The following is a 14,691-nucleotide window of genomic DNA, read 5'->3' as shown; positions in this document are numbered from 1 at the left end:
ACTTGAGGTGTACACTCCTCAGAGAGGATCCCAGCCAGAACCACATTGGCAATGCCAGTTGTGCGACCAGTTATGGACCTTGTGGGTCAACCTGTTCTTCCTCGTGCCCTTGCTCTTCTCATCAGTATCAGAATGGACAAAAGGATAAATGCCTGGAGTGTCAGCAAGCTAGAAGGAGACTTGCATGTAATTATCATAGCTAAATTAATGAGTTTATTGTTCCACGCTGAAAACATTTTATCAGAATAATGTTGGTGAGTCTTAATTTGATAGCATTTAAAGGCACCTACGTCGCTTAAACTGACTCAAAATGCTACCACAGTCTGGTCTGCTTATTTTGAAATTGATGTAGGGCATAACTGGATTTGTTATGACTCAGAAAATACAGGATTATATAATCTTATTTATTTTGAAACAGAGAGAGCCTCTTTCTTTCATTACAGTATGAGAGGAGTGGAAGGGAGGTTATCTGCAATGACACATCTATGAGTCTTTGTTTAAAAAAAAAAAATGGAGGATGCGCAATGCTGGTGTGGTATAGTCTGTAAATGTAACTTAGATGTCTTTGAGCATTCTGGAGTTTCACTAAATGGTAATAAATTCTAGATGTAGGTACACTGAGGTTTTTGAATAAAATGCTATTTATGTAAGTGCTTACAGAAGGTATTCTTAAACATTGGTATATGTAGTACTAGCAGCATAAATATGCATTTTAAGTAGCTTGCTCTTCCCTCTTCCACCCGTGCACTGCTGCCAGACTGGGCTTGAAGGTTCTGTCTGGGACCTGTCTTGCACTGTAAGTATTGTCATTTGGCAACCTGATATTTGCGGCGTGGTGTAGGAAAAATAATTATTCCAGTGTAATTGTGTCCTTTAAAGAGATACCTATGGCACTTGGGAACTGTTCCAGAAATATGCTGAGGGAGTTTTAAACTAATGGGAAGACCTTTGTAATTCCAGACCTAATAATGAATCGTGTGAACTTGACAGTAATAATAAAAAGGAACATAGAAAAATGGTTTTTTGGGTGTTTTGTGTATCTGCTCTAAAATATTACTGTAATTATCAAGCTTCTAAAGATGTAAGGAATCAAGAAAAATTAGAATGAAGAGCAGTCTCTTTCATTGGAAGGCTGCAGCTATCCCTTTGCCCCAGTGACATCCTTGTGTCTTATTCTTGATCACTTAAAACTGGTCTGCAAAATGGTTTCCAGTTGAGAAATTTGCCCTGAACGCGTAACACTGTGTTTGGAGGAGTGTGTGGATATGTGGAGAGAGAGAGAAAGAGGAGAAAAAGATGAATTAGAAGGAAAAAGGTTTCAGTATAGAGAAGAAATTTCAGTTTAGAGTATTGAACTTTTGGGATTGAAGTCGCGGGAACTGAGAGTAGTGTGGCATTCTGAGTAATTGGTTCAGTCTGCTCTGATGCTTGAAAAGTGAAATTTGTTGCGTTCATAACTTGACTAATGGCACAATAATATGACTGCATGACAAAGTAGGGAATAGGAGTTGATAACATGAAAATGAAAAGTCCTTCAACTCCTGTGCTGATGTTGCTGTGAATGTTAACAAGCTGGCTTAACAGTCTTAGCAGCTTTAAAAAAAAAAACCAAACACTGAAACAAACCGGCAGCAGTTCAGCACGCTTCTGTGTTGCTTCCTGTCTAGCTCCCAAGGTTTTGGGGACACACACAGTTAGGATTGTTCTTGCTTACCTCTGTGGACTCATCTAGAAGTGGAAGAATTCTAGAAGTCAAGGTATGTGATAACCAAAGGCACACTGATGAGGGTTATTCAAGTGGCATACCTAATCTGGATCTAAAGTAGAATTCTGTTATGGACTGCACCAAGGTTACAGAAATGTGGCGTTTTTCACATTGCTACAGGAGAGAGTAATTTTTGGCCTCAGGGAGCAGCTGTATAAACAAAAGCTGTTGCACTTCTCAGAAGGGAAGGTTGCCTCTCTCTTGCAGAAGGGAAATGGAGCTGGTGCACTAACTGCAATGGGGACCTTGGCTAAACCTGACCAAGTACAGCTGTACTTGCTTTAAGAAATGCTTGCCTGTGCAGCCGCACATTTGAAGGGAACCTTTTAATGGTATTTGTTAAGGAGATGGGAATTTAGGAGATTGTGGTAGGGTGTGGTTTTTTGAGTTGATAAAAATTTGTATAAAAGGCAACGGTAGGTATCTAAACAGACCAGAGAATTCACCTGTCGTACAGGAGGAAGAAGATGTAAGAGCAGAGCCAGCCTTGCAAGTGGAGGACAGCGAGCCAGTCAGGCATTAGGACATCATGAATGAGAGACTGGTACTTTTTTACAACACAAACCCTTTGATAGCAGTCACTGAAGGTGTCTTTTTCTGGATTTGAATACAGTAAGAAAAACAAGAAATTCTGAAAGCTAAAAAAAAAAAAACCCAAAATTAATAATTATGGTACGTGAGCAGTATCCTGCTTATGCCCGTGCTGCATTTACTCTTTTATAAGACTACTCCATAGAGAGTACAGTTTCTGCTGACTGCTGTAGTTCTTTCAACTAGTAGAAATTAAACCCTGAACAGACCTTTGTCAAGCTGCACACCACATCGATCTCCAGTTATATTCACATCCTGAATTGTAGCATCCTTCTGCTGAAGAAACCTAAATGGCTGAGTGGTGACTTAATCAGCCTTTGTAAACTTCTCAAGATTTTATGAAGTGGAATTGGACATAACTTGCAGTGTGTTTCCATGAAGCCTGAAGTTTGCTTGGGCGAGTACACTGAGGATACTTGTTATACTGCTGAGGTATGTTAGTACCTAAGGTGATGGTAGCAGCAAAGACAAAGTAAAGGAGGGATGAGGATGACAGTATTACTGAAAAAGGGATTCTGGAAATCAAGTTGGAACTTGTGTGTTTAGTTTATATAAAATACTACTTGTTAGGGTGTTTTTTGTTCTGCAGGACCTGAGCTGGGAGTGGCCTGGGATTGTCTCCCAAAATACACATCAGTTTGTCTGAAGTAGAACATTGTGGGCAGGAGGAAAAACATTGCGTGGCTGAACTTTTCTCAGGCTTTGTTATAAGTTACGCCTCCAATGATCACAAGTAAGACTGCATAATTATTTTAGTTTATTTTTACATTCTTGTCAGCCATTGGTGTAAAGCTGCATTTCTCTGCTTGATAAAGTTAACTAATAACTATTCTATTTGTGTGGGTTCTGTCCTTTTTTATTCTTAAAAGATGAAGAACGTAGTTAATAAAATAGTTTCTGCAAGACTTTACCGTGCTGGATGGGAATGGGATATCAGTACGTTGAGAATGAAAAAGCTTTGGAAGCCATTTGGCAGGTGTAAAATTCCCATAATTTAGGTTTTCATATGAGAGGCCAAGGAAATAAATGTCTTCTCTTGTAGGAAACACATTTTTCTTCAGTACTTTATTCCTAAAAGAGTCCAGACTGACGGAAGTTTGTGCTAAATGCTCAGGGTTCTGTTGGTGGGCTAGAATTATGCTTGGGATGGATGTGAGACTTCTTAAATTCTCAAGAAATTAACTGTGGCACAAAGTTGTTTTCCACATTGTCTTAATTCACTAATTACACCTTTCAAAAAGGAATCAAAATCTGAAGTTTCTAGTTAGTCTCCATTTAGATTCCTTGCTGTAAAATTGTTTGATATATTTTGCTGCATGGCAGTGAGCAGTAACTTATTCAGGAAGACTTAATGTTGAGAAGTATTGGAACTGTCTTTCCAAAATTAATAGCGTTTATCTTGGGATACAGATTTACCTGCTCTCTTGAAATAAATCTGTAGAGGCAGGATGTGCCAGGATGTAAACACGCATTGTGGTTGTATTTCAGCTCATCTTGCAGAAATCTTAAAAAGATTTAGTTAAACTTCAAAATTGTCATTAGCAGGCCAGCTGCTCTCTGAGTCCATAGAAGTCTGCATTTGAATTACTGACATCCTTTAGTGCAGAACTAATTAAGGAAGGATTTAAAGTACCAGTTTGGAGAGTGATGATCAGCTGTGTTTAATGATCTGCCTCCTTCAGAGCTTGAGGAGAAAAGGAGGTCTGTCCTTCTGTGCACAGGCAAAAATGACTAAACTGAAGTCATGTAACCTATTAAGAAGACAGTCTCATGGCTGCTTCTGCAATGTGAAAATTCTCACTGTGCCTTCACCTCAGGATGCTTGAACTTCTCTACCACCTTGGTTTACTACATTTTATTCTGTCTTGGAGGCAACACAAGGCTTAGTCGTCTTCTGTTTATGTATTCAGTTATTTTTGTCTTAGTCTCTTGTTCTGATTAAAAAAAAAAAAAAAAACTTGAATACTGTGCCTTGGTTGAAAGGCATCAAATGGAGTTGTGGAGACTACCACCACAGTTTCTTTGGAAGTGGTGCTTGACAGTTCAGTACTGTGAAAGAGATGAGTTCTTGGCCTTGTCAGATGCTGTTATGTGCCAGTAGTGTTGTTCTGTGACACTTGGTAATGTAGGTCATTCAAGTTTCTGTCAGATTTTTAAATGTTCTGTCTACCATTGCAAGAAGCTGGATATTAATTTAATAATTTTATGTCCATGTATTTTGGCTCCCAAAGCTGCACCCAGTGCTGGAGGTGAGGCTGCACTGCACAGAGTGGAATAATTAGTGCCTTTATGTGGAATTCCACTCAGTGTCTCAGTGCTGCAGCTGGTTAGCTAAAACAGCTTGGATTTGCTGGGTGGTGAGATCATGGAGGCCTTCTTAGAACTAAGCAACATGTCCTTGTATTTTCTGGGCACTTTCATACCAGTGTACAGGCACTTAAATAGTTAAACCTCTTTGATAGAACGGTGCTGACAAGATGCTATACTAATTGGACAGACAGATGAAGCTATTTAAGGTGATGGATTTTGCATTGTCCTCATGTCACTCAAAACCTTTTATTCAACCTTTGATCCCCATAGCAGAGGAGAGAATGACTGCCTGAGCACCTGAGGAAGTGGTCATTGAAATTTTATTGCTGTTTTCATGAGGCAGAGGCATAAAAGGAAGTTCCTGTAAAGGGAAGGGCGCTTCTTGCTATAACATTGCGGAGGGGTTGGTTAAAGTAAGAGTTGAATTCTTTTGTGGCTTAGCTACGCTTGCCTCTGCTGGGGACTGTCCTAAACAAAATGTTAAACTCAATTTGTTGGAATATCTCATGCAGCAGTTTTGAACCCAAATTACGGCAGTTGAAGGCAGAGTGGGGCATTTGTGTCTCCAGTTTCTTGCTTTTTAAATATAGGTTAGGCACAGAATTGGCTTGCTTGAGCAGCCTTACTATTTGTGTTCACAAAAATTTAAAAAGACACCATGTAAAAAATAATTTTTAATTTCATGTTTCCTTAGACTTGCAGGATGTCAATATAGGCTTAGGATATAGGATGTCAATATATGCTAAATTTATGCTACTCCATTCCTTCAATAAGAAATACAAAGGTAATTGTTTGACCAATTTTTTTTAAATCTAAATGGAATGATATTGCATTTTTGTCAGCTTGTTGGTTTATATTCAGTTTAACTGCATTTAGTGACTTGAATACCTGAGAACAGCTAATGTTATATTTGTGCTTTATGTAACACTGTGAGTCTTTGGAAATTACATGCTTTCTTCTGAGGTGCAGTGATACATAAATTAGACACAACTTGTAAACATCTGTTTAGCACATTTTTTTTTGCTAAATTGTTGTTCTAGCTTGGTATTTATGAATGAAGAAGAAGCTGGTAGGACAAGGGAAACAACGTGTCCAGACTGCCATTTCTGGAAAATGACTGGACCTTTTGTGGCTGCATAGTTTTCTTCCTATTGTGTAACTGGTTATTAGGTAGATGAGAGGAAAAGCAGCCCAGATATGAACAGGCACTTAAGACACTTTCTAGTGTCACATTTCTAGTGTGGCATTTCTAGTTTACCTTTGTATTGATGAAGATGGGTCCTAAGAAGTATCTGTAAGGTCAGTAGATCCACTTGAGGATCCCTTCTGCTGAACAAAACAAATCCTTGCAGAGTATGTTTCATTTAGACAGCATCAAAGAGTTGAGAATCTCCCCTCAAGATGCTTTTCTGCTACGGTTACTCCATAAACGGAGTCTTTTCTCCATAAACAGAGGAAACGTTATAGGTCAGGGAAAGTTCTGGTGGCCGTTCTGGATAGCTTTCTCTCCTGTGCCCTTTCCTCCTTCTCCCCATTCAAGGAATTTGAAGAGAAAAACAATGCTAAGTGATAAGCACGGGGAGCCTATCACAAGGCAGAAACATCATACTTTATTTTGCCTTAAAAGAATGAGCAAGGTATGTAGGGTTGGATATTTCCTCCTCTTGCTTTTCCAAGTCCCCATGAAGCGGACTTTTGCTGTGTGGAAGCACTGGGATTGTGAAGGAACTTCTCAAAAGGTGTTTTGAGAACAGCAGCAGGTGTATTTTCTGTTCTGTAAGCAGCCTAGAATCCAAAGAGGCAGAAGATTGGAATTAATGCCCAAAGAAAGGAGCAATTTTAAACCATGGTCCTGACTTCTATTTCTTTACAATAAGCCTTCGAAAAAGTAAATTGAAGGAAGTGGGAGAGTACAAGGAAGTTAGTCCCATTCACAAGAAAATCTATGACTTTCGCACCTGTGGATTAATGCAGTCCGTATGGGTTTAAAAAATGGCCAGTCTTCATTTATGAAATAATAAAAACAGAGGTAACCTAATAGTCCTTGTAACTTCTGTTGTCTTAACATGCGGTGCCACGGCCCACACTGTTGTCTGTTGTGTTCCTCAACATCAGGGCATCTTTTGGGAAGGGGGAAGTATGGGAAACTTAACAGTACATTCCTCCTTCGCTGTCTCAGTGACCTGCTGTTTGCCTTCCCCACCCCGCTACTGTCAGTAGGTTGAGACTGAAACTAAAGTGCCAAGTTCCATCAACGTCAGCTGTTCCAAGGCCATGGAAAGCCAGGCCTCCAAGCAATGCCAGGTACTGCTGCTCAAGAGGTATTTTAGTAATAGTAGATGGAAAAATCCATGGAAACCAAGGAGGATTTGCATCTCAAAAAAAGAAGTCCAAATGCTGCTGTAAAATGTAGTTCAGAGAATAGTAAATCCAGTTTATGTGGTAATGGTCCAAAAGGTTAGGATGTGTTACTTTAAAGCTGCTCTTTTCATGAATCGTGGCTTTACATGTATTCTACTAATAAGGCCCACCAAATGGTGGAAGATAACCAAAAAGTGAGTCTTGGATTGATTTTTTTTTTTGCCAGAAAAATGTCTGAGAGAGACAGATCAAAAAATAGTCTAGTGTCTGGGATGAATATGTTGGTTTACTGGCATCTTCCTCTGGTCAGCTAAGCACGATGTGAATCCTTCAACATCTTCTCTTCCAGGCTATCAGCTGCCCCAGGCTGAAGCTACGAAGTGTGTCCTTTTGTGCTGTACTTGTACTTCTGCTACAACTTCAAAATAAAGACGTCTCCAAATCCAAATTTTCTTGCTTGGTTGATCTGGAACTTCCCAAAGGAGAATTGTGCTATACACACTATGGATGGATCTTAATGATAATCTGTGCTTTTCTTTGGCCTATTTTGTTGTTTGTTTCTGGATTAGATCTCTAATGGTTATTCCCCAAGTCCTCGTTACCTGTTTCCTGGAGAAGAATAAAGTTCTTATTCTAATCTAGAGTGTGGAACTTGTTTTTGTCCATGCTGCAAAGAGTTGAGTTCTAACAGAAGATAGGGCTTGGATTTTGGTGCTCTAAAATAAAGTGTCATTACTCTTTCAGTTTTATCTGCCAGAGTACTCATAGTTAAATAAGAAATAACATCTCTGGTACCAGCGTAACGATGACTGAGCATCTCTGTTGTCTTCAGAGTTCCGTTATTGAGCTCATGAAACCAATACATGTTCTCTTTTGAGCCTTTGGTAAAGGGGGGTTCAGGAGAAGACCTTGTACTAGAGAACACATGAGTAGGGGAATGAGGAGCAGTGGGTCACGAGCACAGTGATGATATACAGGTAGAGTTAGAGACCAGGTCATCCCAGGAAGATTTCCTGCACAATCTTTGCAGACTTGAGCTTAGGGCATCATAGTCTTCAGGAGCCATAATTTCAGATGTGGTGTGATGGTGGTACACCATTTTTCTGTAGTTCCTATTGAGCTAACGGGAGAAGATATTTGATTGACTTGTGCTAAAAGAACCTTCCTGCCTCTGTAAAAAGAGGGAAAGAAGGGATGTGATCTTTTGTACTTTTTAATAGTATGTACACAAATAATTACGGTAATTAAAGAAACCATGAGGGATAAGGTTGAGATAATGAAGTTTAATGAAGAAAACAGTGATTTTCAATGTCTGAGGAGTATCTTTGCTGAATTCCACAAACAAACATGGGGGAAAAAAAGCAAAAGAGATTGTCACATGAGCAATAGACATATTGGAATTGTTGGAAGTGCCTCCTGACTGTTTTAGCTTTACAGGATGTTCCCTAATTCTCTCAGTAAGAAGAATTTGTGACTTTACGAAACAAAACATAAAACCTCCACTCTGCTTGAGGGCAAATTTGGTTAGGGAACTGTCTTTTTTTTTTTAACTAGTAAAACGACTGCATGAGGGAATGTTTTTCTTCATTGTTTAAATCAAATATGCAGATCTTCTTCAAGTGAACATGCTTGCTCTCAAGTACCCAGTGAACTACTGGAAGGACTTTCTTTCCTATGTTTCTGAATACAAAGTTTAGTTTGGTTTCTCAGGGCAACGAAGCGAGGCAAGTACTGTCAGTTTAGCTCTGTCCTGCCCTTCCCAAGGCTGCTCAAACTTGCCAATTGGTTTGATCAACCTTTGATGAATAGAGATACTAACTGATGTGAAAATAAAACTGCTTTTCAACCTTTTGTTCTATAAGGCTTTGTTATTCGTGCAGTTGGCTTCACTTCGAGACAGGATCAGCCCTTCAGGCCGAATTAAAGCAAACAAAAAAACCCAAATGCTGTGATACAACATTTCTGACTCCTTTCTTTTGCCTTCAGAGAACAAGTTAGGCTTCGGATAGTTGTGTCCAGGCTGAACTTCAGCAACTAGAGTGATAGTCCTGGGGAAAAGAATGAAATAAAAATCCTGACTTGAAGTTCCATTGAGGCAAAATGTCATTTCTTAGCTTGGAGTTCTTTAGGTTATTATTGAGATAGTCTGAAGTTTTTCTAGTTACAATGTGCGTTTTATGAAAATGCTCAGTGTTTTACATGTCCTTGCTATGGTCTGGTAGATCCATTTTTTGGAATTAGGTATTTTGTAGTGTTTTCTTCAATAGTTGTTACCATCCCTGCTTGCACTATCAATATATGTCAGCAGATGCTGTCTTAGACAATAAGAAACACTCTTGTTTCACAGACTTAATTTCTGGCAAATGGTTCTTACCTCGGTAAATGGTATGATCTGATTGGCGTGAATTAATTAGTTTAATTAGTTAAAACAGAAGATTTTACCCTAAGTGGTCCTCATATACCTACATGATGAGCAGTATTCATAAAACGTTGTAGATACTTGGAATTAAGTATTTTAGTTAGGGAGAAATACTTAACTACGTCTATTCTTCTTATTATTAAAGTTTGTGCCTCGTTTGCTGCTCCATCCCTGTGCTGCACACGCTTTTATTGACAGTCGGACTGCATGATCTCCGTGGGCTTTTCCAACCTTGTGCAATTAGACTATAGATTCTGTAATTCTGTACATCCCCTGGAGGGGGAAGGAATAATGAGGAGGAAAAAATAAATAAAAAAGCAAATCACGAACCATCAACAACCTGAAGGTTTGGGGTTTCCAATGTAATTCAGAATACCAAATCCAGACGTCAGGCTTGTGTTGTACTGAAAACTGTCCGTGTTGTTTGAAATAGAAAGGGCATGTTTCTACTACGTAACTTCTGCGCTAACAAAGAGAAAAGAAGTAATTTAAAATTATATGCATCTTAGCATCAAGGAGGCAGCGGGCTTATTATGATAACTTGTATTCATGGTGTAAAATATTGGTGAAATTATAAGAACAGCATACGAAAATTGTCAGGCTATGCCATACTTGGTGTTCACCTTCACTTTGCAGTGGGATATTACCACAGGAAAGTGCATCCTTGATGAGAGTGATTCCAGCACTGCTGCCATCAATAAGGAGAGCTGCTAAGAGCACACAGTATCTCTTGGCACTTGGATTTATCACGTATATTACTGTGATGTGGAAAGTGTAAAGGAAAACGTAAATGCACACATCTTGTTAAAAGTTTCCCTTGGTAATGTACTTCCTAGTTGACATTTAAGTCTTGTTTCCAAAAGAAACTTTAATTAATAACCTAAATGAAACTTAATTTAGGCCTTAGCGTTTTTTGTAGGCTGTTTTCAGTAAGACAGTGTTTTTATGGTGTGGAAGAACTATAGGTTTCTTCACGTTTTGCACCCTTACGCTCAGACCAAACAAACTTGGTGAGTAGGGGGGAAGTGTCTGCAGCTTTCGGTTCTGAGCCGGAGCAAAACAAGGCTGATGTGCTCAAGGTCACGAAGGAAGCTGGTGGCTGAGCTGGATACGGGAAATGGGCTTTCCTGCACCGCGGGCTGGAGCAGCAACCGTCCTGCGTGAGCCTTCCGCAGGCAGCAGTGTAATGAGTTGTGTTCCAGGGACAAATGGGTGTTAGTTTATCGTTGAAGGTGAACATAATTCACCCCGTTCTTGGAAGCCTTTGGCTGTCTGCGTAGCGCTTGGGGCTTTGAAAACTTTCCTGGGAGAGGGGGAGGCATCCAGGCATGTCTTCAGCCCTTTGGCTTTCTTCAGCCCCAGAAAGTGCTTTGTGCCTGAGCGGTGATGCAGAACATCGCATGGCCTGCTTGTGGGCCACGGTTTTTCTTTTTTTGTGTGACTGTTTTCTCTTTTAAATGTAGAAGAAAGCAGTGCTTCTAGAAAGCAGCAGCTGTATTTATTGAGGGTTTTGATACTCACCGCTGTAGCCCTGCATTGCTGGAGGACTGAGTGAAGATGTGGCAACACTATGGTTAAAAAAAAAAAAAAGCAGTAATTAAATATACGCTGTAGATTAGTTTGTGCTGCTTACAAGTAGGCAGGTAAGTTAAGTTGAAGGCTGTTAGCTTGGGATTAATTCCCTTTTGGTTATAGACTGGGATAAGCCATGTGCCTTATTGCTGAGGGCTGGGAGGAGAAAAGATTAACACACGCTGTATGGGGACGCTGAGCTGTGTGAGTCATGGTCCTGTTGGGTTTAACGTGTGTTTCAGCACAGCCAGTTCACAGTCACAGAATAGCCCAAGTTGGAAGGACCCATAGGGATCGCTGTGTTTTGCTAAGGGTAGAACAGCTATTTCCTTTATTTCCATATACACCTACTGCTTAGATGTTCTTAAACACATGCTTGTCCAGTATTTGCACTCGAACATTTACAATGAAAAAAACGCTGGAAGTAGCTTTGAGGTTACGTGCTGCAAGTTGAGAGCAAACTTTGTGCAGTGTAACTGTGCAGCGTGCCTGTGTACACTTGCACTGACCTTTGCCTTTCGAGCAGAGGCATATAAAGTAGCCCCGATTCAGGGAGTGCTGCTGATTCATCAGTGGCATCGGGTTTGAGGGATTTGGGGGGCGGGGGAGGGAGGTGTTTTATTCGGTATTTTTTTGTATTATTAGTTGTATAGTTTTCTTTTAATGTTTTTCACGTTGTTGGGAGGTTCTTTTTGGTTTTTAATAGCTTTTGCTTTGTTCTTTCCCACGCACCCACCTACGGCCAAGCTTCTTTCACCCCCGTTTTGTTGCGGTCGCGGAGCAGAGCAGGTGAGGCCGTAGGGTCTCGCTCCCTTTGCTCGCAGTTGATGGGAGCTCGGCTCGCTGTGAGGCCGTGGCTGTGCCCGGGAGCGCAGCGGAGAAGCCTCGGGCCGGGGAAGCGGCGCTCCGAGCGCTGCCGGGCGGATTCTCGCAGGGCCGCTCCGGAGCCGCGCATTGTTCGCCTCCCATTGTTCCTCCCGGGGCAGTTCCTGCAAAGCAAACGCCGGGGGGGGCTCGCTGAGCCGCAGCGGAACAAAAAGCGGTCGGCGAGCGCAGCTCCAGACATGACCCGGGTCAGGCTTGATTTACAGCTTAGTCGATTTGCGAAGCCGCTGTCAGTTCTGTAAACAGGAGGCTGCCGGCTGCATTGAGCAGAAGGGGGAGATTAGCATATTAATGCGGCGCTCGCTAATCGCCTCCCCTTTCCTCCCCTCCCCGCTGAAGGAAGGAAGGGACTGGCAGGGCACTGCCTGCTCGGGGCCGGGCGAGGATGGAAGCCGCGCTCGTTCTCCCGGCGGCCGCGGGCGGCCGCGGCCCCGTCCCCGAATCAGCGGCCCCCGGGTGCCGACGGCAGCCCCGGCACTGAGAGCGAGCCGCCGGAGCCAGGCTGCAGCCCTGCCCGCTCGGGTGCATGCTGCTGCTGCTGGGGGGGCCAGGCCGGCAGGCCCCGCAGCCAGCAGGTGCTGTCTGTATGGAGAAGAGCGGCTGCAGTCCATTCCCGATGTGCTGGGCTAAAGGTACGCGTGATTTGCGTTGTTCATCCCTCTTTCTCTCTTTCATCTAATGTCCTACCACCTACGAGCATCCCCCCTTCCCTCTTCAACGTTCTACCACCTGTAAGTGTCCCCCTTTTCCCTCTTTAATGTTTTGTCGCCTATGAGTATCCCCTTTCATTTATCCCATTTCATTTAATGCTCACCCGTGCGTTTATAGTTTTCTTCCTATCCAAAAAAGCGAAGCTCAGTTTTTTATTCCGATCGTGCAGTTAGGACAGGAAGCAGTCACCTGGATTTTCTTTCACCTGAAAAATGTAACGTTTTTCTCGTTGCTTTCTAAAATTGTTGGACTGAATGAATCCTTTGAGCCCTGCAGGTTTCCGTTTCGAAGACCTCGCTACTTTGATTTTAATGCTTTAAAGCACTAAGTGTAATTCTGCTGTCATACACGTTCTGGAAGAAGTTGTTTAAGCGACTGAGTATTTACAACGGAAGGCACATGTCTCTTTTCTGGAGGTTTTAGAACTTGCCACCCATACTATAGCCCCCTCCCTCCCTTCTCCCCCCCCCGAGAGATGGTAACTAGCCACAAACTATGCATTTATTGCAGTGAGAGGGTTTGTCTTGAAACTGGGGTTTAATAATAATTGGATGGAAATGTGTAACTTATTCACATGATTGTCTTGCATTGCAAAACACTAATATTGACACTCTTGTAATCCAGAGAGTGGTTGTGTGTTGTTGTTGTGGCTGAAAACATCTACGTGAAGGAGCAGAGCAGAGGTTCAACTTGAAATTTTGTTAGTAGCCAAAGAATCAAATATTTCTTAGACAGAGAGCGACAGTAGAAGGTTAAGTGTTGGTGGTTGCAAGGCTGATTTTCCTCATGTCCCTTTTCATTTCGCTGCACTTTCTTTTTTGGAAAAGAAGCAGGCTGTGGAGTGTTGCATCACCGTGCTCTTGGATCATGGACAGGCACTGACTTCAGAACTTCAGGGCAGAGGTGGCTGGCGTGGGGAGGAGATGGTGCTGTATGGCAGGTGGACATAGCTGGTCCTGAGTTGTCCTGGGTAAAATAACACCGAATGTACTTGGTTTTTAGCTGTCTCGTTACTTGGAGGATCCATGCAGGTGTATTTAGAGCTGTCTTTGTTTAGTGTGTTTTCTTCACCTTGCTGAAGCGTTGAGGCTAAATTAACTACTCTTTGCTACATGTCAGCATATTATAGTAGCACATATGAGAGAAGTAACTGAAAGAAATCAGCGAGCTTGACCACTGCCACGTCCTGGTGATGTCTAATGAACTGCAGAACTCGTCTGCCAGGATTTAGCCGGAAGGGGTAATAGCAATACCTGCTCCTGTGCATCGCAAATGGGGTAACGGAAGTATCAGATGGAGTTTGGATTCACCTCTGTGGGATATCATGAGAGTCAGAATGAAAGTTCTTTATAGAGAGTAACTTCCGTAATGTACAAATAAGGAATAAAGAAACTTACTTCGAAAGGAAAAAAAAAAAAAAAGGTCGTTGCCATCTGTTGTTCAGGAAGGCTGTTTAGTGTTGGGGGTATCAGTTTTCTTCCTCCTGCTCCAGCACTGGGGGATCAGGACAGCAGGGCTAGCTGCTGCTTGCAGAAGATGGCCGCATTGGGCCATGATAAAAGGTATTGATTTCCCCCCCACCCACTGCAACAACTGAAAGGAATGAAAACCAATCCCTCCCTCTTCCCTAGTTGCCTTATGGAGGATTCTCAGGACATGACTTCTGTGGTGATGTCTTATCCAGCCGGCTCCTTCCTGAAATGGAGAACGACCGTGTAATCTCTTCTTATTCCTCGTGGGGGGGAGAAGGGGGACACGAGCAGTTACGTAAGGACAAAGGCACAGCATCTTTGAGTCTGCCAATTGTGGTGATTTTCTAGAAGAAGCTACATACCATCCTACAAAGAAGTAGGACAGATGAGAAATGGCTCGTGCTATATTTGTCACTGAATGGTGGCCATTCCTTAGTTGATGGATACCCCCTGTACTGTTCACCGGCGTAACCTTAGGGAAATGAAACGGATCTGGCCTACTTTGATAAGGGCTGTGAGATATCTACAGTCAAAGAAAGGTAATATACTAATGAGAGAAATGTTGGGTTTGGGTAGCTTTATTCTAACCCTTGGGCTAATCTCTT

General features: G+C 42.0%; 1 protein-coding gene across 3 annotated transcripts in view; it reads left to right on the top strand.

The window, feature by feature from the left end:
* The window catches only part of PTK2 (protein tyrosine kinase 2), a 200,127-nt gene that overhangs the window by 45,711 nt on the left and 139,725 nt on the right, over nt 1-14,691 (top strand). The window contains exon 1 of one of the 3 annotated variants that reach the window (XM_021387145.1): nt 12,239-12,535. The exons of the other annotated variants lie outside the window; for them this stretch is intronic. Coding sequence (XP_021242820.1) covers nt 12,430-12,535 — 106 coding nt within the window. The 5' untranslated portion in view covers nt 12,239-12,429. Of the gene's footprint in view, nt 1-12,238; nt 12,536-14,691 lie in introns of those variants that run through there. 3 annotated transcript variants of the gene reach the window in all.

This window comes from Numida meleagris, chromosome 2 (genome assembly GCF_002078875.1).
Source record: "Numida meleagris isolate 19003 breed g44 Domestic line chromosome 2, NumMel1.0, whole genome shotgun sequence".
NCBI lineage: Eukaryota > Metazoa > Chordata > Aves > Galliformes > Numididae > Numida > Numida meleagris.
This window is presented reverse-complemented; position numbering and strand designations above follow the sequence as displayed.